Consider the following 21,470-nt stretch of genomic DNA (forward strand, 5'->3'; position numbering starts at 1 on the left):
AGGGCAGGAGAAGGGCAGGGCTATGGTCTTGCGTCTCGTTTATGAACGGGATGTCAACAAAGATGCTTTGCGGGGCTGTGCAGAACGACTGCGGGTCGCAGCCGCGGCCACTAAAACGCACCACTGCTATTTCGGAGATATAATGATAGCCGTTAGCTACTCTCTGTAGAATAGTCAAATTTCAACCATAGTTCTGAGTGGCATTCGGAACTATTCTTTGTCAACAAAATTATATCCAGTGTTTCAAGCATACTAAAATCTATCTGCAAAGTATGATCGGCTAGGGTTGCGGCTCGGGGCATGAGATCTATGGCTACAAGAATGCCATTCGCTACCACTCCTTGCCCACCTAAACCTAGGTATTCATAATGTGCCCTGGATAATTTTCCGCTTGAAAATACAGTTGTTAACTATCCTCTCATGCATTATAAGCACTCTTCCAGAGCACAGCTGCATTCGCTCTCAGTGTATTATGTAACATCGGTGTCGTGTATGCCAGTATGGTGTGTGTCTTGCATCAGTCTGTGGAAACCACGGTGGTCCTGCAGCTTTCTGCTGATGAAGAGCACACAAGCACAGTAAAACCACGGATGATTTTATATCTTTATAGCTCTTTAAAAAAGCGGAATATAACGTGTGCACTTGACTTACACCCACACCGGTGGTGCTCGCTGATATTGGCAGCTGCAAGGCCTCCGCTCCGCTTCTTCGCTCCGATTCGATACCGTTCTTCCCCACCCGCTTTCTACGCACACCACACGCATGTGCTCATTTTAGCGGAACCGAGCAGGGCAAATACCTGCGCCGGGGTTTTTCAAACCGTTTTATGTGGTAAATCCCGCACCCTCGGAACCGGTCTGTATGCCGGGTGGTGATTTTCGCACAGGCTAGGTCGCTAGCAACTGGCCCGATATGCTCGCATAGACAGTATCAGGAACCAACAAAAATAACTATTTAAATACCCTAACCTTGTGTGTTGCCCATCGCGACTGGCCTACGGAAGGCCGACAGAAAGGTGTAGCGTCTCTTGAAGAAGCCGCCTCGCCACGTTACTTGGTCCTGCTTCTTGTCACCAAAGCTGTGGTTTGTTTATGTATTCAATAGCTCGCTACGTATCCAGAAGAGAACTCAAAGCAAACGCATGCACCCCTCGCTATCCTGCCGCCAGGTTAGTAGCGTAAACGGCTGGGCTTGGCCAAGAAAAAAACAAAAGGCAGCAGAAACAATGTTAAGTCTGGATTTTGGTGTCAACCAAGTTATTTTGTAACATTTAACCTGTTTGTAGCTATAAATTATCTAACTACGGACCGTAAACGCAGGGCCAACGACCTCGACCTGTGCCTTGGCAAGCAACTCGTCACCAACTGCTACTCGAATACGCTCAGTAGTCATTGGAGCGTCTATGCCTTGCAGCATTGCCAAATTCCGATCTTCGCGCGCATATTTTAGTGCATCACGAATGGCAAAGAAGGCACTGCACCCTAGGAACAAGGGTGGCTCGCCAATACCCTTAGAGCGGTGAATGGACTTTAGATGATGAAAATCACGGCCACGTAAAACACTGACGTTAAAGTGTTGTGGGATATCGCTGAACCCTGGGATCTTGTAAGCACCCGGTCCACGAGTGAAAATCGCTCCAGTCTGCAGCCAAAGTGACTCCTCCATCGTGAACAGGCCCTGGCCTTGCACGAAGGCTCCTTCAATCTGGCCATAATCGATCGCCAAATTGAGCGTACGTCCAATGTCCATCTTTATATCGGTTCTCAAATTAGCCCAGTCTCCTGTCAGAGTGTTGACCTCGACCATGGTGATGGAGTTACCTTGGGTATAGTAGGAGAACGCTTGCCCACCACCGGGTGTGTTTAGTGCTTCGATAATATCAGGAGTTTTGTAGAAACCATTGGCAGAAAGATTGACTCGATCTTTGTACGCTGCAAATGCCATCTGGTTCATCGTGGCATTGGGGCCGAGCTTCTCCCGATAAGGCTTCAGTCTCTCATTGAGTTGGTCACACGCATTCTTAACAGCCATACCATTGAGATCAGCTGACGCCGAGGCCGCTGATGGTGAAGCATTGGCAACTGTGTTGGTAGCAGTCTCAGAAATGAAAACTTCGTCAAGAGAGACTCCCAACTCCTGAGCAGCAATCATAGCCATCTTCGTATGCAGGCCCTGGCCCATCTCCGTGCCGCCATGGGTCAGGAGAATGGACCCATCAACATAGATGTGTACCAAGGCCCCTGCCTGGTTCAAAAACTGGACACCGAAAGCAATGCCGAACTTGGTCGGAACATGCGCAAGTCCTCGCTTGATCCATTTGCTCTTTGCATTGAACTCTTCCACCTCTATGCGCAACTGGTCATAGTTTACTTCCTCCATAAGTTGACGAGCCATGAGACTAGCTGTAAAGTCCTCTCCCATGTTTTGTCCGTATGGTGTGACACCGTTCTTCTCGGGATAGTAGTTGATGCGACGAAGATCATCAGGATCGACTTTCAGCGCATCAGCAACTTCGTATATAATCGACTCCGCGAAGAACATACCCTGAGGCCCACCAAAACCTCGATACGCCGTGTTGGACGCAATGTTAGTTTTGCAGGGTGTGGCAGATGCCCGGACCTTACCGAAATCGTAGCAGTTGTCGATATGAAGAACGGCACGATCAATGACACCCTTTGTGAGATCCATAGAGTAGCCGGCATTGGCGTACATTTCGGCTTTGAGACCCACAAACTTGTTGTTTTCATCCAGAGCAACTTCCCAGTTGCACAAGAAAGGATGGCGCTGACCAGCTTGCTGCATGTCTTCGCTACGCGATAGAATAAACCGAACAGGGCGCTTGAACTTGTGGGCACAAATAGCTGCAATACCGTTGTAGTGGCATGCACGGGTCTCTTTGCCGCCAAATCCACCACCAAGTCGTTTGACATGGGCAACGACCAAAGAAGCCGGAATGTTTAGAGCCTCGGCTACGAGGGCTTGACTCTCACGAGGGTTCTGACTACTGGCATACACCTTGTATTCACGACCCTCCTGAGGTACAACGATGCATCCTTGAGTTTCCAGATAAAAGTGTTCTTGTGCACCCATTCGTGATTGGCCCTTCAAAACACGGTGAGCCTTCTCGAATGCTTCGTCAACACCATCGTTGTCTACCTTCGAGATAATTTCAAAGAATGATTTTCTCTCAATAGCCTGCTCTATTGTAACAATGGGCTCCTCTTCGTCGTAATACTCGACCTTGACAAGGCGTGATGCTCGTGCTGCAGTTTCGCGATCGGTAGCACAAATAACACCAATAGTCTGCCCAACGTAGTGGACTTCACCATCCGCGAAGAAATAGTCTTTACCGAAGGGGAAAATACCCCATGTGTTGTGGCCTGGTACATCGTTAACGTCAACGTAACCAATCACACCTGGCAGCTCTAATGCAGCTGATGTATCAACATTGGCGATTTTCGCACGAGCCTTGGTTGACATGACCTGAACCGCATGCACCTCATTGTGGAAAGGTGGCATATCATCAACATAGATGGCTTCACCTGTGACCTGCTTCAGTGCACTCAGGTGCATTTCTGCCTTGCCCAGAATGCGCTGCTCGTAGTCATTGTCCAGGTCACGAACGCCAATGGGATGATTTCTGGTGACTTCGGCGAGAGAGTCCATATCAATGCTCCCACCTGTCATTTGCTTGGCGGACTGAAGGAACTTGTAAAAGAATGAAAGAATCAGTGAGCGGCGGAACACAGCCATGCCACCAGGCACTGAGTAGGGCAACTTGAACTCTTGGTCAAGCTCGTTCAGAATGATGCCCAAGACATTGTCATCGACAGGCTCACCCACGATTTTGAGGGAAGATTTCGCGAGAACAGTAATGGGTGCAACACCACCGTAAGCGAGTGACACTTTCTTGAAGACACCATCCACCACTGTAGCTCTCATACAAGCTGTAACGATAGAAATGTCATCATCCTTGCGCTTTGCTTGCTTGTATGCGCGTACAACTTCTTTCGGTGTAGACTCTGGGATAAGCACACGAACCAAAGTAGCACCATCAGGAGCAGTTGTCTTTCGATAGCCAGTAAAGAAAGGATTCTCAAAGTCACCCATAGTACGCTCAGCTGGTTCTCGGCCCTCAAAGTAAAGACGAGCATCTGCAGCCACAAGAATGGGATTCAAATCGGCGATGGGGGAGGCAGTCATAATATTTCCTGCCGGAGTACCGACGTTTCGAATTTGACGGCCGGCAAAATATTTGAGCTGTTCAGTGATGGCCATGAACACCTGACTCTTTTCAGGTCCTAGCTCAGAAATGAGCTCCTCAAGGTGGTATTCCAGATCGGACAACGACAAATTGGCGCCAATGAGTGCACCTTTGCCGGGGATGTACTGGAATGTCTTCAGTTCAGGGATGTCATTGACAAATATAACCACAGGGTGCAGGTCGCCCCGGATTCTCATTTCAATCTGTACTTCGGACGCGCCAGCAATCAGTTTGGCAGTTGGAAATTCTTCACGAAGAGCCAGGAGCTCTGCGAGGGTAGTAGGTCGATACCAAACCGAACCATCTGGAGCAACGATTCGAAGTTGTTTGTACTCGTAACGACGTAACGCAGGAGGGAAAATGAGTTCTGAATGAGGATATGCTTTAAGTTCGAGGCCATTTGGTGTCTTAAACGTTTTCTTGGCACCATTTGCAGCCTCATCACTCACAGACCCCTTCTTACAGCAATTAGCCCCTTTAGAGCACTCTGAAGCGCCATTCATATGACCGTTACTGTGACTAACGCCATTTGGCTTGCCGTTCCCGTTTGCAAGGCTCTCTTCTATGATCTCAGTTGCCAGATCATCGACAAAGCTGTGACCATTAGCAACCCCATTACCATTAGCAACCGGTTCATCAGTTTCAGACTTCTTGTTTCTGCAACAGTCGGCTCCTTTCGCGCACACAAATGTCTCGGCTGCGTCGATGATAGGCTTGTAGCCAGTGCAGCGACAGAGGTTGCCGTCAAAGGCCTCTGAGATTTGCTCACGCGAGGGCTTGCCGTCAGTGTTACGTAGAAGTGAGTACAAGCTCATGACAATACCTGGCGTGCAGAAGCCACATTGTGAACCATGGAACTTGGCGATACGCTCTTGAACCGCGTGGGGGTTTTCGGCATTTCCGATGCCCTCCACTGTGATGAGGTGTTTGCCGTCGACAAGAATGAGTGGAACAATACAACCATTGATTGCATAGTACTTTGGCTTGTTCTGCTCAGGATCCCATTCTGAGATCGTCATAGTACATGCGCCACATCCACCCTCCTGGCAGCCCAGTTTAGTTCCGGTGAGACCAACGGAGCGGACGTACTCTAGAGCCGTCATAGTTGGGTCCGCAGCATGCAGAACCTGCTTCTTACCGTTAAGATAAAACTCCAATGTTTGTTTTGACATATTTGTGGAGATCTGATCCTGGAGATGTTGAGAGGATATTTATCAGTAGTCTTATCAAATCCCTGCTGCAGGGACCATGAGTCGTGCGGTAGTCATTTATGGGGGCAGAGACAGAAAACATTGCATAAAATAGTAGGTCGTCACAAGCAGATAGGAGACATAGCATAGCCCATTATTTGAGCTCTCTAAATTTACGGAATAAATAACTAAAAGGTGTTTGTCGGAAGTCCATCCGCACAAGGTTAGCGGGGCATTCCTTTGTTGGGTAGGGGCTAGAACGGATCTCTCCGGCCAGAATTCGACTTCCCTTTATTGGTCTGTGGGGGTGGGGTCGCTTGGCACTATTAGTCAGTCAGTCACATCCCCCGCTGGCATGTGTTGTAGCCCGTAGGTTGAATACATGAGGAGATGAGAATGATCTCAAGACAGCAAAACGTAATTAAAACGACCCGGGGTCCATTCCAGCGTGATGCTGAGATTATGTCAACCGAGAAGGGACTGTCACCCCATTCTGCTGAGCTAGCGCTCTCAGCTTCTCGTTCTCCTCAATGAGGTTCTTAATTAAATTAACAGCTGGGTTAGTATTGTTCAGTGTGCGCCTGTGCAGTCATATGCACCAGTACTTACTCTTTTCAAGCACGACAGCCTCTGATCGGCTTTGAGCAACGTCCAAATCGGGTACTACAGCTGTAATAAGGTCAAAGCCTCTTCTAATCGCAGCTCGTCGCTTTTTTTCCGCCGTAACATGACTGAGTTTCCGCTCGGAGTACGGCTTATACTCCCGAGATTGTTTTTGACTGTTCGATTTGGTAGGTGGCATGGGGAATATCTGTAAGCATGTGATGGCTAATTTGGGCGGGAACCCCAAAGGTAGTTAGAGTGGCAAGAGGCAAATTGCTGGCGCGCTCTGAGCACATTGATGTGGCTGATGTCAAATAATTGTAAAATGAACAAGCGGTATGAGCGTTTGATATTACACTGTTAGTTTGTCTTATATACTTCGCAACATAATATTGATCACTAGCGGATCGTTAGTGTAGTGGTTATCATCTCTGCCTTCCAAGCAGAGGACCGGGGTTCGATTCTCCGACGATTCATATCTTTTTTTCCACTTTTGGGTTTTATTTTCCCTGGCCTTTTTTTTACATTCAATTGCACTAGTGCTGTGGAAAACCGTGGGCGTTGATGCCAACGCTTCTTTTGAACTTGCCTCAGAGTGTGCAGCCTGCACTTCAAATTAAGGCGACGCCCGATCCGTCAGCATGAGAGAAGTAATCACGTCGGCGGCTTTAGCGTTAGAGCTAAGTCTCAGCACGGTGTGTTTGGTTATACGGTTCTGGACATGGAAACGAGTGAATGAGGGTGCTTCCAGCGTCAGTTTCACCTCTGTTCCCGGCACCTTAACCCTGCTACTCACTCTCGAATCTGGAATCGTTCACATGTGGACGTTTATTACAACAAGCTGGACTGAATGCTCTTTGTTTTCCACAGCAACAACTGTGATAGTGTTGTACCTTGGCTGCCAGTATTTCGAGCGGATTTGGGGGACACGGTCTTTGGTAAAGTACCTAGCTCTGTTGTCGATTGCACCGCCTTTGTTCAACTTCGTTTGTTATCTGTTGTATTTCCAATTCATGGACCCATCGAGTGCAAAAGGCGTATCCCTGCTGTCTCGTCGGATCAATGGTGGTGTCCCTTTCCATGTTGGTTTTGCGGTGGCCTTCAAGCAAGCGATTCCGTTGCATACGGTGAACATCTTCCGAGGCACTCTGAAGATTCCAATTAAATATATCGTTATGCCTGTGCTTGTGGCATACACTATCATTGGCCTTGCTTTCGATTCCACCTTCCTGATATTGAGCTGGACCTCGTTATTACTTAGCTGGTGGTATCTTCGGTTCGTCAAGTCGATTGTCGCGGACAATTTGGCCCTTGACGGCACTTCCACAGTCTTGAAGGGTGACAAGAGTGATTCGTTTGCTTTTGCAAAGTTCTTTTATCCTCTCCCAATAACAAACGCAATCGCAAATGTCTCCTCAAAGCTGTACGACCTGTTTGTGAAAATCAGAGTGCTGCGGCCGTTTGACGAGGAACAGGTAGCTTCAAGCAATGAAAGAGCTCGCAATGACAACGACGCCGAACGACGACGGGCCCTTGCTTTGCGTGAGTTGGGTTCTTTATGATTAAAATATCAAGTAACGTTTAACTTTTTTTTTTTCTATACTAGTTTCGGTCAGACTTTGATCTAATTCGGCCCCTCCCTTTCCAGAGACGTTGGAATAGCTGCTTGCACGCTTCAGTGTTATAGTCGCAGTTGAAGACTGCAGTGAAATCCCCATCAGTGTACGCCAACTCATCGCGGAAAGGTCCATCAGCAGGCTCAGCCTGAGAGGCCAGCAGTTTTGTCGACACAACTGCAGTGTGCGAAATGTAAATCGTATGCCATTGCAACATATGGAGTAGAGCGTCCTCGGAATTTCTGAAATGCTGATACTGCCGGTAAAGGGGCTCGAGCCAAGTTTCGAACATGGCTTTGACATGGTAATTGTTGCTGAAAATATAAGAAAGAGTCGAAAGACCAATATCATCACGAGTAATGATGAGATCGACGGATTTCGGATCGTTCTTGAGCACCTTGATAACATCAGAGTCCCGGACAACGCGAGCATTCACCAGTGTCTTGGACTCCAAATGTGCCGGGTCCAAAAACTCTTTTTCGATATCAACAAGAGGATTCATAATGATTGCTGTCTGGTCCAAGTACCAGAAATGCTTTGCATTTGGGAATGCCTCCAGGGCTTCGCGCGATATGCCAACTTGGGCCCAAGTGGGAGATCGACCATTGGACTCTTTGTAGATGGGCAAGAAATCTTTTGTAAACCGGACGAAAACACCATAATCGTGTGCCCGGGCATATTCCAGCCGATTTTCGAGGATCTTGGCCGTGTACTCATTCGGATATCGTGCGTCGTCGATGACGGTAACAATAACAACTTTGGGGCTTTTGGACCCAGAATAAACATAAACAGGTAGATTCCCAAGTGCCTGAGAATTGCGAGTGTCGCCCTGAGACTGGACCTCGTTCATATCGCCAGGAGCCTTCTTTATGCCCTGGTGAGCGACGCCGGGAATCGACGGTATTATGAACTCACTTTGCGTGTAAACAAGAGGTCGACCTGCCCAACTGGCATTACTTTCTGACGACGACGATCCGCCAAGAAATAGCCACATCAAAATGAGTAGACCAAACACTACAAACGCGATTTCACGCATAACTTCTGCATTCAGGTTCTCGCGCCAACTTCGCTTCACAGGCGTCTGGTACCCTATCTCCTCTTCGTCCGCTACAACGTAGCTCGGTAGAGTCTCTTTGGTACCCCGTCGACGGTTTCCAGCTGACATTATAACCGGCTTAAAGTCAATGCTGCAACCACAAAAAGTTGGCTTGGGTTTGCGAAGCCTTAGTAAACCTAAAGCACATATGATCTGAACATGCACCCGGCGGCAAAACGTCTGCACGACCACGAGGTGAGCGGAGACGAGACCAATATTGAGTACGGGGCGTCTGAGTTTGGAGGATTCGGGCAGTATTTCCGCAACAAGCAGATCAAGCTCGACACCCAGCTGCGAGAAGCGAATCAATGCAGGTCTCAGATATTCAAGGATTGTCATATTTACCTGAACGGCAGAACAGAGCCGTCCCACACTATTCTCAAAGGTCTCATTGTATCCAATGGCGGCTCAATCTGCGCTTTTCTTGGTGGCAAAACGTATGCAACGCACATAGTTGCCGAGCACCTCACCAAGCGGAAAAATAATCAGTTCGCTAATTATAAGGTTGTGAAACCTGCATGGGTGGTCAATTGTGTAAATCAAGGCAAACTGCTGGACTGGACAAACTACAGAGCGATTGAGAGCTCCCTCCCGACGCTAGATCCCAAGGAAACCCAAGAGCAGATCATCTTGGAGGAACGGGAAAAAGTCAACTGCTTGGCTCCTGATTACATCTCTAGCTACTACGCCCGCTCTCGTCTACATTTTTTGAGCACTAAAAAGGCGGAGTTACGCTCAAAATGCCAGCAACTTGCGGGTCAACTCCCGGTCGCCGAGCGACCCTCGCCGCGGACAATATTGCACATTGACTTTGATTCGTTTTTTGTGGCCGTCGCACTCAAGGATAAACCCGACCTCAAGGATCAGCCCATCTGTGTTTCATGGGGCGGTCCCAGCTCTGACATTGCTTCGTGCAACTACAAAGCTCGTGAGTTCGGGGTGCAAAACGGCATGTGGGTATCCAGAGCTCTTCAGCTTTGCCCAAAGCTGGTGTGTTTGTCTTATAATTTTGATGAGTACACAAGATGCTCAGATGTGCTTTATCAAGAGATTGTTGACCTCCGTCCTGACTATGTTACAGCCGTGTCAGTTGATGAAGCCCTAGTGGACGTTACGTCTTTGTGCTCAAAAACGGACGCCTCGCAGCTAGCACAAGAGCTGAGATCACGAATCAAAGCCAAGACCGGAATAGAGGCATCTGTGGGTGTTGCGCCGAACATCTTTTTAGCAAAAATGGCGTTAAGGCTGGCAAAACCTGCGGGCGTAGTTTGTCTAACTCAATCCTCGGCTCCTCAAAGATTGGCAAATTGTTCAGTGCGAGATTTACCGGGAATCGGCTATCACATTGCGGCAAAACTCGCTGATTTAGGTGTCACAAACTATTCGCACTTGAAACGAGTCACCGAGAACACGTTAAAAAATCAGCTAGGCAACGCCGTTGGTACAAAGCTTGTGGACTATTTGAATTGTCAAGATTCCGATGATATATCTTTGATGGACCAAGTACAGAAATCGGTAGGGGTAGAGTTGTGCTGGGGTGTTCGGCTTTTGAACGATAACGAAGTAGCACAATTCACCTCAAACTTGACAGAGGAGCTCTGGAGTAGAGTTCAATCTCTCTATCCTGAGACTTTAACCATTAAATTTTATCGGCGAGCAGCTGATGCACCGTTTGTGACTCCGAAATATATGGGCTGCGGCCGCTGCGATGTGACAAGCAAGACGAGACGGGTCGTCGGTCTGGACTTGGAGGGGCTGAAGACACTGGTCATTCAGTGTGTTCAGTCGTTCGCTTGTCCGCCTATGGATATGCGGGGCTTGGGCCTGCAGCTCCGGCTCATGGACACGACAACTCCCACCCACCATGCGATCAAGTTCCCGCAACTTGAGACTGCATCGAGGTCAACCTCGCCCAACAAGCCTAAAATACAGCTTCCGCCATCTCGTCGTCGCGGACCCACCACGCTATCTCAATTTGTTAATCAACCCGACAAAGTCGAAGTCGATATGGAAGTTTTCGATAATCTGCCATCTCAGATAAAACGAGAGATTATGGCCCATGAAGATGAGTTCCTGGTAAAAGTGCCATCTTCAAGGAGTCGGTCAGAACCCGCCGCTGTTACTACGTACGAGCCTGTAAGTTTTCGCGGAGTCACAAGCGAGGCAGGTCTCCGACAAGTCTTACGAGACTGGATGAGATCCGCAGAAAGCCCTCACTACGAAGACGTTTGTGAGTTTCGGGATTTTGTTGATTATTTATTTGATTCGGACTGGAACTGGACCAAGGCTATCAGCCTGGTAAACTACCTCAATCACTGCAGCTTAAACCTGTCACAGGACTGGCAATACTTGGCAAAAGTCATGCAAGAACGAGTGGCTCAGAAAATATTGCCTATTAATTAATCTTGCTAGATATGTATGATCAGATCTGGTCAATGTTCTCAGCCTGGATGATGCGCAAAGTGTTGGAGTGACCAGCACCAGACTTCCAGCCTTGAATGGCGACAATGGTAGCATCGGGGCTGAGAACATTGAGCTTGACAGCCTCCTGGATACCCCAACGAATACGGTCCTCGACATCGATTTGCCAACCCTCAGCGTCAGTGGGACGGGGCTTGGGGTAAACAAATGGATACACACCACGGTACAAGTGTGTGTAGCGAGAGGCGGCCTCGTTACGGGTGACCATGAGAATGGGGCACATAGGGCGGTACTTGGCACAGAATCGAGCGGTGTTGCCGGTATTAGAGAGAACCAAGATTGCCTGGGCCTGCTGCTCGAATGCAGCAGAAACAGCAGACATGGCAACGGTCTCAGAGGTTGAGGCGGGGCATCTAGACAGAGAGCGCAATTCATTGTGGAGAGCAAGATATGCAATAGACTGCTCAGCGATCAAGCAGGTTTCACGCATGATGTTGACAGCCTCGATAGGGTACTTGCCCTTGGCAGTCTCGCCGGAAAGCATGACGCAATCGGCACCGTCAAGAACAGCATTACCGACGTCACTGACTTCAGCACGAGTGGGACGGGGGTTGTATGTCATGGACTCGAGCATCTGGGTAGCACAGATGACAGGTTTGCCTGCGAGGTTGCACTTGGCGATAAGCTGCTTCTGGACCAAAAAGACACGAGAAGGAGGGATCTCAATACCAAGATCACCACGAGCAACCATGACACCGTCAGTTTCTTTGAGAATCTCGTCAAAGTTGCGGACACCCTGCTGGTTCTCGATCTTGGAGATGATTTGGATCTCTCTGCCCTCCTCACCAAGAACCTTGCGAATGGCACGAATGTCATCGGCACTGCGGATGAACGAAGCAAAGATCATGTCGATCTTGTTTTTGACACCAAACTTGATATCAGAAATGTCCTTCTCAGACAGAGAGGGCAGATCGACATCGGTGTTGGGCAGGTTGACACCCTTGCGAGAGGAAATGGAGCCAGAATTGACAGCTCTGGCCTTCACGGTATGCTCGTTAGGGATCTCGACGACCTCGAGCTGCAACACACCATCGTCGACGTAAATGAACTTGCCAGGGCTCAGCACCTTGGTGATGTTGGCGTAGTCAACATACAAGATATTGCCGTCACATTTGTTCTCATATGCCTTGTCGGTAGTGATGGTGAGCACATGGCCAGCAACCAATGGCCAGTCAGCTTGGTCAACAGTGACACCGGTGCGGATCTCAGGGCCCTTGGTGTCGAGAGCGATAGCAAGGGGACGACCGGCGTAGACCTGCTCAGACTTACGACAGTTGTCCATGACAGTCTGGTGGTAGTCGTGGGTGCCGTGTGAGAAGTTGAGACGAGCAATGTTCAGGCCAGCTTTGCGCAACTTGACCAGCATGTCGACATTGTTGGTGTGAGGCCCGATCGTGCCAATAATTGAGCACTTACGGAAGTTGACCTCGGGCTCAATCTCAGTGTCGAGACTTGACAGCCACTGGATGTTGGAGGTTGGCTGGCTGGAGGTGAAAATCATGTTTGTGTTTTAGCGACTAACGAGTTCCGTTGTGCCTGGTAATGGGAATAAAACTATTTATGACTGATGAAGGGGATCGGCCGGATATTTAGTGCTTATTAACTGCATGGCGCATTTGCAGGCAGCATGAAATTTTGCGCTGGCTACTCACGAGTTTGCTCTCAGGGCGGAGCATACTCGAGACAATTGACTTGATTTTCACGCCACGTACGTGTGCAGCGGGATCCAAGAGCGTGCAGGTGTTAGAATTACATTTGCAGCTTGTGTTGACTTGTCTGAGCTGTTAAGATCTACGCCCGATTCCCAACAAGCAAACTTGGCCTTGCATTTAGATAAATTTCCAACGCCAACGGTTAAGTAATCAGAGGGGAACACGATACCAAGCTCCCTATATCCCACGGTACACCCCCTGTCACCAGGTTGCCTATTATTATGTGCTGAGGTTGCTTGCTCCAAACAACTGCCGCCGCGCCAAGGGCAGCTTACCCGGAAGTTCAAAGTCGCTTCCTAAGCAAATCAGCCGCTCCACCTCAGCTTTTTTTTCCACCTTACAAAAATGGCTTCCGAGCAGACCTTCATCATGATCAAGCCTGACGGCGTTCAGCGTGGCCTCGTCGCCCCCATCATCAGCCGCTTCGAGAAGCGTGGCTACAAGCTTGTCGCCTTGAAGATGGCCGAGCCCAGCGAGCAGCTGCTCCGTGAGCACTACGCCGACCTGCAGGAGAAGCCCTTCTTCCCTGGTTTGCTCAAGTACATGCGCTCCGGCCCGGTTGTCGCCACCGTCTGGGAGGGTAAGGACGTCGTCAAGACTGGCCGCACCATCCTCGGTGCCACCAACCCCTTGGCTTCCCAGCCGGGCACCATTCGCGGTGACTTTGCCATTGATGTTGGTCGCAATGTCTGCCACGGCTCGGACTCTGTCGAGTCCGCCAAGAAGGAGATTTCTCTGTGGTTCAAGCCCGAGGAGGTCTTCCGCTACAAGCCCGCCACTTTCGACTGGATCTACGAATAAATAGTTTAGTTTATATACTAAGGCAGATTTGTTCAGTTGACAAATCAAAGGGATTATTTTCCTGCACAGAGAGTCATCCAAGTATCATATGACGTATGGGTGTAGATTAGGAAGCACAAGTGAGGGGACTGTCAGCGGGTGGACGCATTTGCCCCAGATACCAAACACAAAGGGAACAATGGGGTGTACATTTTCACGTATTTCTTCAACAAAACATATGTGTGCCAGCCGGAAACTTGCGGGGATGCGATGTCCTCAGAATCATGCCACTATGCATAGGAGTATACCGATGGGCTAGTGCGTCTGCCCTGCATGGGCTAGCGGTTCGCATTGAGAGGCCACGCGCCAGGTGGCTGCGAAGGAAATGTCCGTGCGGAGATTGCACACTCACCATATGTGCTACAGTGGGCCCGCAAACGGTTTAATTGCGCCCTCTCTCGGGCCCTGGGTGCGACTTTCTCCTAGCTGCAAATTGAGATAAGGTCCCAGAGCGAGTTCCCAACCCACGGCTGAGGTCTCAGAAACGATTCCGATCATTAACAAAACAGAAGCGATAGTAATGCCTAGTCGAAACCAGGCCGTAGTACTGTAATACGCTGCGCTAGTTGAGCACACAAAAATTTGATCTTTTCATGCTTGTGAATTCACTATTTCCTGCTGCGGGTTGTGCCGTCGGTAATCACCGAACCCTGGCCCTGCTCGTAGAGGTTAAAAGGCATGGTAATCGTCCTAAGCTAGCATACTCTTGATAAGTTAATCATGACTGTTGTTAAAGCCCGATACGGTAAAGCGAATGTTCGTCTCTTGAAGGTCAAGCGTGACCCCAAGGATCCCAAGAAGCAGGATGTCATTGAACTCCGCGTGCGCTGTCTTCTGGAGGGTGATATCGACTCTTCTTACACGGCAGCCAACAACAAGGTCGTGGTGCCCACTGACACTGTTAAGCAGACCACCTACATTCTTGCTAAGAAAGGTGAGGTCTGGCCTATTGAGCTTTTCGGCGCTCGCCTCGCTGATCACTTTGTGACCACTTATCCCCACATTCGGGGTGCTCATGTTGACATTCAGCAGTACCGCTGGACCCGTTACGAGGTCCAGGGCAAGCCTCACCCCCATTCCTTCATGCAGGACGGCGTTGAGACCCGCAATGTCTCTCTGTACAAGCGGGAGGGCCAGCCCTACCAGATCACCTCGGGCATCGCCGGCCTGACCGTTCTCAAGTCAACTGGTTCTATGTTCTACGACTTCCACACTGACGATTACACGGTTCTCAAGGATACCTACGATCGTATCTTGTCCACCGATATCGATGCTTCCTGGAAGTGGAACCCCAGAAGTGTTCCTGACTTGGCCGCCGTCACCAAGCTGGCTACCGAGGGCCTTTTCGATGCCGCCTGGGCAGGCGCTCGCAACCAGACCCTGGAGATCTTTGCTTTGGAGAACTCTGCTTCCGTTCAGGCGACCATGTACAACATCTCCCAGTCAATTCTTGACAAGTTCGCGCCCATCGAGACGGTCACCTTTGTCCTGCCCAACAAGCACTACTTCGAGGTCGACCTCTCGTGGCACCACGGCCTCAAGAACACCGGCAAGGATGCTGAGGTCTACGCTCCTCAGACCGACCCCAACGGTCACATTGAGTGCACGGTTAGCCGCAAGTCTGCCAAGCTGTAAGGTGTTTGCCCGACTAATTTAGCTATTTGGAAATAAGTACCCTAGAAAAAAAAAAAACATCAATAAATCTCTGTTTTCCTACAAATTCAAAAACGATGCCGGCCTTTTTATACACAAAATAGTCTGTGCCGCTGTTTCCTATCTTTTGTATCCCTCTGCCTGCTCGGGTCATATAAAAGCTGGGGTTCCGGCATTTCGCCTGACTAATTCCCCGCATCTTTCTATGGCAAATCATCAAGCGGGTATACCGGATGATTGCCAGTCAAAGGCGGCCCCAATAGACACTGGAATAGAACCTATCCAGAAGCAGACGGTTGACTATGTTGTGAGATCCGGTCTTGCTGGTGGGCTGGCCGGATGTGCCGCCAAAACCCTGATCGCCCCTCTCGATCGGGTGAAAATTCTGTTCCAAACGAAAAACCCCGAGTTCGTAAAGTACGCGGGCTCGTTTTTCGGCTTGAACAGAGCACTCTCGCACATTTTCTCTAGCGAGGGTGCGCTCGGGCTTTTCCGTGGCCACAGCGTCACCCTGCTCCGTGTGTTCCCGTACGCGGCCATCAAGTTCGTTGCGTATGAACAGGTCAGAGCCGTCTGCATTCCATCCAAAGACTACGAAACTCACTTTAGAAGATTCCTTTCGGGGTCCATTTCCGGCGTGGCGTCCGTCTTCTGTACATATCCGTTGGATGTTGTCCGGGTCCAGCTCGCATACCGGTCCCACGACAAAAGCCGCCATCGCCTGCTAAAAGCTATAAAAGGTATTGGATATCAAGCTTCAGAAAAATTTCGCATCTCTAATTACTATTCTGGATTTATCCCTACCGTTATTGGCATGGTTCCGTACGCGGGCGTGTCTTTTCTGGCCCACGACACCTGCCACGACATTTTGCGGTCAAAACTTCTGCGACGGTTTGCTGTAGATTCGGAAAAGAAGCCTAGAATGGACGGAAAAGCCCCCCTACAAAACTGGGCAGAGCTAGTTGCCGGTGGTACCTCGGGAATGCTTGCTCAGACGGCCTCATACCCACTGGAGATTGTGCGCCGCCGAATGCAGGTTGCTGGCATCAACAATGCGCGAAAATCAATTGCTCAGACCGCCGCCACTGTTTTCAAAGAAAGCGGTGTACGCGGCTTTTTTATTGGATTGAGTATTGGCTACATTAAAGTTATTCCAATGTTCGCCTGCTCATTTTTCGTCTATGAAAAGGCAAAATATTTATTGCGGATCTAGAATTGAACAATGTATTTAACCGTAGCTTAACACGAATTGCATGATTATAACTTAGTTGCTTCGAAAAGTCTCATACCACTGGTCAAGTTTTTGTCGACGCATGACGAGATCAAGCACCTCGGCCGAGTAAACCTCTTCCAAGGGAAGCTTCTGCCTGAACACTTTTTCCTCATGGGCCGCTTGCTGCTCTTTATTAACAGGAACCATGTTGTGAATATCGCGAGGCTTTGCTGGGTCCCAAACCGTCAAATGCAGCCGGTTGTACTGCCCAGTAATGGTCTTGCCCTTCCAAACCTCTTCAATGAGGTAGGCAACATCGTCGATGCTCACGCTCGTCTCGCGCTCCTCAGTCCACTTCATACGGGCCATTTGTCCAACCACGCTATGCAAGCAGCTCTCGTAAAGCTTGGTACGGTTTTTGCCAGCAACCGAATAACCACCAAGAAGCGGGTCATACACAGAATCGTAGCCACCGAGAAGAGTCAAAAGATGTGTGGCAATTGTTAAACCAAACAGAGCAGGAAGTGGGCCCAAAACAGGCAGAATGCGTACTCGAAAGTCTTGCAAGACCGACAGCTCGTGGACATTTCCCTCCTCCAATTGACTTTCCTCGAGGTCCAGAAGCTTGGCTTTATCTTTGCCGGGCTTTTCACTGGAGAATACAACAGGAATTCCTTGTTTGACGCCTCGCTTGCGCAGCTTGATTCTTGTGGCTCGACTCAAGGGGTCTTCAGCAGTGCGAGAAATATCCGCGACTTCAACCCGTGTGGGGTCACCTTTACAACCCGCACCCATTGAGGAAATCACGGGGATCTGATTGTGATAGCAGTAGGCAAGCAAATCAACTTTTGTGTCAATGTTGTCGATACAATCCACCACGTAGTCTGCCCCGTCTAGCAGGTTGGTCTTGTCTTTGGTCCACAGGGCATTAATGGGCTCGATTTCCACCCACGGACAAACTTTATTCAGATATGCAGCCAGACAATTGACTTTTGATGTACCTACATCCTCCAGCGTAGCACAGCAGTGCCGGTTCAGTGACGACAACGTGACCTGATCGAAATCAATGACCCTCAGCCGTCCGATGCCGTTACGAACAAGCATCGTGGCGACCCATGAGCCAACTCCGCCTGCTCCGACCACAACAATTTTGGTTTTGCGAATACAGGCTACTCCGGTTTCGCCCAAAAAGGCGCGGTTTCTCGCCAGCTGCTCGTTGATGATTTCCTGATCAAAATTCTGTGCTGCCGGTTTGGGCTGTTTAGGGCCAGAATCAACGGGCTCATTTCTCGATTTCAGCAGTAATGAAACACACGCAAGCGTCGCACACACTGAGACTGCCGAGCTAACAAGCACAGGCACCAAACTGTCCCGGTGCATTGCAAAGTGAAACTTTTCTAGGTAAGCGTGGGATAACGTGAAAAATGAATAGTTGGTTAAATAGATCGAAGATGTAACACACTACATTAAAGAATACTGTTGACAATATCAGCACCGACTGCAGCACCTGCGCCGAAAATTGCTGCTTCTCCAAACCTGTGCAGAACTGGGTGGTGTCTTCTTTGTGGCTGCTGCTCGACAATGACGGGCTGCTGGGGGTACTCTTGTTCGTATTGAACAGGTGGCTGAGTATGCTGAGCTTGCAGCTGAGATGGATGCTGGTAGTTTGAGTGCTGATTGTCAAACGACTGCACTTGGTAGTTTGGAGGGGGGCTGTATTGCGTCTTGGGATTGAACGGTTTCGGATCGGACTCCGATTTCTTGCCGTAATAGCCGGACTTCTTGGCAGGGGTTTCAGCAATGGTATTATTCGCCGTGGCGGCGTTCTTGGACTCAATAACCTCAATGTAGTTGCTGGGGAAAATGCCCACGGTGCCCGAATCCACTGCCTGGCCGCGCCACCAGTCGGCATTAAGCTTTTCGAGCACTTCAATCTTCATACCCGGCTTCAAGCTCAAATCATTCGCCTCTGTCCCAACAAACTCGTATTTCGCCTCTACAAAAATCCGACTATCGGCTCTCGCCTGATCCAGCTTCACCTGATCTAGCAGCTCGTTGAACGCCCTTGTGAAAGACGAGAACTTTTCGTCGGAAAGCACACTGGCCGATTTTAGGTTGTCGAGCTCGGCCAAAATAGTCTCCAGGGACTGCTGAGAGGCAGACGACATGGCAGGAATGAAGTCGGATGCGGAGGCGGAAGCACGAAGCGGGAGAAGCGCCTTCAACACGTAATATATGCAAAGCCTCGTTTTCCATCTACCCTACATAAACGGCTAAAATAGACTAAATGAGCCCGCTTGAGCCGATATTGCTAGATTCTAGAGCAGCAAATTTGGCATACAGCATGAGGAACCGTTCTTTGAGCTCGGCGGTGTTTTGAACGCCCACCAATTGATCAAGATCTGCACTGAACAACCGGAACCGCCGTTTGGACAACACTCGCCTACTTTCCGCCTTTAATCGGGCGACCTCGGCAAATACCAGTCCTATCTCTGTTTCTTCAAACTGGTCGCGTCCATTAGCAAGCTGCTCAATGTTTCCCAAGCGCACCATAAGCTGCTCCTTGGTTGACCGCCAGGCGAAGAGCTGTTTAGTCTGCGAACGCCCAAACAAAGTTTTGGCTAAATATCCAACGAGTCGCTGAACCACAAAGAGGCCAGGGAGAAGCGCAATTAGGCCGAAAACCAGTTGCTGGCTCTGTAACATCTTATCGACACCGGCGACTGTGATCTCAGCGTCAACCTTGGCCTTTTGGATTTGAATGGACAGCGTTCGTATAAGCCCTCCTGTAATGAGTGAGCTGATTGGCGATTGGATCTGTTTTTCGTAAACCCTCAAGACCGGAGACAAATCGCCCTGTCTTGCTGCTTCACGGACAGCCTTGAGCCCTTCAGGGCTTAGCCCGCCATCTTGTTGAACAACAAAGTCGGTAACCATACGCTCCAGGCTGTCCAGGTCACTCATGAGACTCTGTTTGCCCATTAGCGCAACAGTACTATTTGGATCATGGCGAATGGTGTTGTACACAGTGTGGAGAGGTGAAACGACCCAATTGAGGAAAAATGCCCTGACAGTATCCAGTATAGAAGTTTCAATCCATTCAATGATTGCCTGCCAGTTTCCTAGTACCGACAGGGCGGCATAGATACTAATCAAGCCGGCCGGCCAGCACCGCTGCCATAGGGGCGGGATAAGATCTGTGGGAGCCTTTTTGACATTTGCTTGGTCCAGAATGCTTTGCAACTGCGTCAGAATATCCTTGGGCGAGCAGTTTGCAGACAAGGTTGAATTGAGATCATACGCTTGGGCCATAATACGAACCGTATTTTTAACCACGTCTTCATAGGTCTCACCATTGCCAAAGCTCCACGGGTTGAGCAGCAGCGTGCCTATTCTTTTAGCCGATTCTCGTTGAATCAAAAAGGATTTTTGCCGTTCAGAGTCGATTTCGGCAGCAAACGGTCTGGCCAGCAGCAGCTTGACTCTTTTGAGATTCAACGATACCCATTTCGCAATTGAAAACAGCATGTGCCCCAGGCTCGACGTATTAATTGGGATATGGGGGAGCCTCAGAGAATTGAGCACCTGAGATCCCCGCCCAACCCGGAATATCTGAGCGTATCCTTTAAAGATCCGGGGCCGGACCCAAAGTAAGCCGGCGGCCGAGAATCCTGCATCGTACCAGGACTGCCAGTAATCCAGACCGTCCGAGGCGGGGATGCATTTTTGGTCTAGTTCTAGCTGGACAAGTCGCTCGCTCACTGTGATAGCGGCCTTTGTTGCACCTGCCCAGTCGGTGTCGGTGACGACCAGAGTTTGATCAAAGGCGATCTCACCACTTAGGTTATCAGGCTTGAAACGGTAAAGTTCCTCCTTAAGCTTTTCGAGTCCCGAACCATGGTTAACGAGCATCTTTACCAGGCTCGCAGAATTTTGGCCCTAATCCGGATTTAAGAGCTGGAACTGCGTGAAAGGCACTTGGCGCGTGCATCTGCTGAGTCACCAAACCTTTTTTATTTGGTCGGTTGGTATGAGCACGAGACGGCGTTGGACGGTACGGAGAGTGCCAGTATAGCATCGGGTAGTTTCTACGGGGGTCACAGGTGGCACGATGTGGTTTAGTGGTATATGTTTTAGCGAGCGAGCGAGATTTCAAAAAGCTTCCGAACACAGACCAGAAAGAGTATGGCGGTCTATGCATGTGCCTGCATTTCATGATGGGACGACATACTTGAGGGCAGGGGTATTATGGACCCCCGCTAATCACCCTCCCAAAAGTTAACCGAGCGAAGCATCTGCGGGAGACTGAAAAAAACATGCAAAATAAACCTCTATAGAGGGAACACGCTAGGCAGGTGAACGGAAAAGTGTACTTGTACTACGATGAAGTTATATTAAATACAGCTAAACCTATGTTCCGCCTGATATAGTACCTTTACCTGTGAATATGCCCCCCAGTTATTTAGGAGCGTTTGGACAAGAGCTGCTGACCCGTTAGCTGCTTTGATCAGTTGTCATGGGGAAAGCGGAGTCTGACTACAACATTTGAAAGCAAACATTCGCTCGGTGTGTGTAGTCGACGGTATGTATGTGAGACGATGTACAATAAATAGGTAGCGATTTCAGTTAGTCCGAATAAAAAAATCGGTCCGAAATAAGCGAGAGCGCGTTTCGTGGAGAAGACTCATTGGCATCAATGAGCATCTACACAATAATCCTCTACATACATTGCTGAATCGGCATGGAGGGCATAGCTTTGTCAGCCATGCATGATGACATAAGGCATATCTCGTTGCTTTTCA

The 21,470-nt window shown here is 49.5% G+C and overlaps 12 protein-coding genes across 12 annotated transcripts; 5 read left to right on the top strand and 7 right to left on the bottom strand.

The window, feature by feature from the left end:
* Positions 1-1,296: 1,296 nt before the first annotated feature.
* Positions 1,297-5,436, bottom strand: B9G98_04309 (Xanthine dehydrogenase; the record flags this gene model as incomplete). Its single annotated transcript, XM_024810866.1, has 1 exon — positions 1,297-5,436. One exon carries the CDS (start codon positions 5,434-5,436, stop codon positions 1,297-1,299), a length of 4,140 nt encoding a protein of 1,379 aa, XP_024666634.1.
* A 478-nt stretch (positions 5,437-5,914) lies between these two features.
* On the bottom strand, positions 5,915-6,256 carry B9G98_04310 (Protein INO4; the record flags this gene model as incomplete). The annotated part of the gene is made up of 2 exons (XM_024810867.1): positions 5,915-6,009; positions 6,064-6,256. 2 exons carry the CDS (start codon positions 6,254-6,256, stop codon positions 5,915-5,917), a joined length of 288 nt encoding a protein of 95 aa, XP_024666635.1.
* A 442-nt stretch (positions 6,257-6,698) lies between these two features.
* Positions 6,699-7,619, top strand: B9G98_04311 (hypothetical protein; the record flags this gene model as incomplete). Its single annotated transcript, XM_024810868.1, has 1 exon — positions 6,699-7,619. One exon carries the CDS (start codon positions 6,699-6,701, stop codon positions 7,617-7,619), a length of 921 nt encoding a protein of 306 aa, XP_024666636.1.
* Positions 7,620-7,659: 40 nt separating this feature from the next.
* On the bottom strand, positions 7,660-8,838 carry B9G98_04312 (putative alpha-1,6-mannosyltransferase MNN11; the record flags this gene model as incomplete). Its single annotated transcript, XM_024810869.1, has 1 exon — positions 7,660-8,838. One exon carries the CDS (start codon positions 8,836-8,838, stop codon positions 7,660-7,662), a length of 1,179 nt encoding a protein of 392 aa, XP_024666637.1.
* Positions 8,839-8,928: 90 nt separating this feature from the next.
* Positions 8,929-11,172, top strand: B9G98_04313 (DNA repair protein rev1; the record flags this gene model as incomplete). The annotated part of the gene is made up of 1 exon (XM_024810870.1): positions 8,929-11,172. The coding sequence occupies one exon, from the start codon at positions 8,929-8,931 to the stop codon at positions 11,170-11,172; it is 2,244 nt and encodes a 747-aa protein (XP_024666638.1).
* A 19-nt stretch (positions 11,173-11,191) lies between these two features.
* On the bottom strand, positions 11,192-12,751 carry B9G98_04314 (Pyruvate kinase; the record flags this gene model as incomplete). Its single annotated transcript, XM_024810871.1, has 1 exon — positions 11,192-12,751. The coding sequence occupies one exon, from the start codon at positions 12,749-12,751 to the stop codon at positions 11,192-11,194; it is 1,560 nt and encodes a 519-aa protein (XP_024666639.1).
* Positions 12,752-13,307: 556 nt separating this feature from the next.
* B9G98_04315 (Nucleoside diphosphate kinase) lies at positions 13,308-13,763 on the top strand (the record flags this gene model as incomplete). The annotated part of the gene is made up of 1 exon (XM_024810872.1): positions 13,308-13,763. One exon carries the CDS (start codon positions 13,308-13,310, stop codon positions 13,761-13,763), a length of 456 nt encoding a protein of 151 aa, XP_024666640.1.
* Positions 13,764-14,522: 759 nt separating this feature from the next.
* B9G98_04316 (Uricase) lies at positions 14,523-15,437 on the top strand (the record flags this gene model as incomplete). The annotated part of the gene is made up of 1 exon (XM_024810873.1): positions 14,523-15,437. The coding sequence occupies one exon, from the start codon at positions 14,523-14,525 to the stop codon at positions 15,435-15,437; it is 915 nt and encodes a 304-aa protein (XP_024666641.1).
* A 223-nt stretch (positions 15,438-15,660) lies between these two features.
* B9G98_04317 (Mitochondrial carrier protein LEU5) lies at positions 15,661-16,668 on the top strand (the record flags this gene model as incomplete). Its single annotated transcript, XM_024810874.1, has 1 exon — positions 15,661-16,668. The coding sequence occupies one exon, from the start codon at positions 15,661-15,663 to the stop codon at positions 16,666-16,668; it is 1,008 nt and encodes a 335-aa protein (XP_024666642.1).
* Positions 16,669-16,719: 51 nt separating this feature from the next.
* On the bottom strand, positions 16,720-18,048 carry B9G98_04318 (tRNA threonylcarbamoyladenosine dehydratase 2; the record flags this gene model as incomplete). The annotated part of the gene is made up of 1 exon (XM_024810875.1): positions 16,720-18,048. One exon carries the CDS (start codon positions 18,046-18,048, stop codon positions 16,720-16,722), a length of 1,329 nt encoding a protein of 442 aa, XP_024666643.1.
* Positions 18,049-18,134: 86 nt separating this feature from the next.
* Positions 18,135-18,836, bottom strand: B9G98_04319 (LAS seventeen-binding protein 1; the record flags this gene model as incomplete). Its single annotated transcript, XM_024810876.1, has 1 exon — positions 18,135-18,836. One exon carries the CDS (start codon positions 18,834-18,836, stop codon positions 18,135-18,137), a length of 702 nt encoding a protein of 233 aa, XP_024666644.1.
* Positions 18,837-18,951: 115 nt separating this feature from the next.
* B9G98_04320 (Nuclear control of ATPase protein 2) lies at positions 18,952-20,580 on the bottom strand (the record flags this gene model as incomplete). Its single annotated transcript, XM_024810877.1, has 1 exon — positions 18,952-20,580. The coding sequence occupies one exon, from the start codon at positions 20,578-20,580 to the stop codon at positions 18,952-18,954; it is 1,629 nt and encodes a 542-aa protein (XP_024666645.1).
* Positions 20,581-21,470: the final 890 nt, after the last annotated feature.

The sequence above is a fragment of the Wickerhamiella sorbophila genome, assembly GCF_002251995.1.
Source record: "Wickerhamiella sorbophila strain DS02 chromosome Unknown contig2, whole genome shotgun sequence".
Classification (NCBI taxonomy): domain Eukaryota; kingdom Fungi; phylum Ascomycota; class Dipodascomycetes; order Dipodascales; family Trichomonascaceae; genus Wickerhamiella; species Wickerhamiella sorbophila.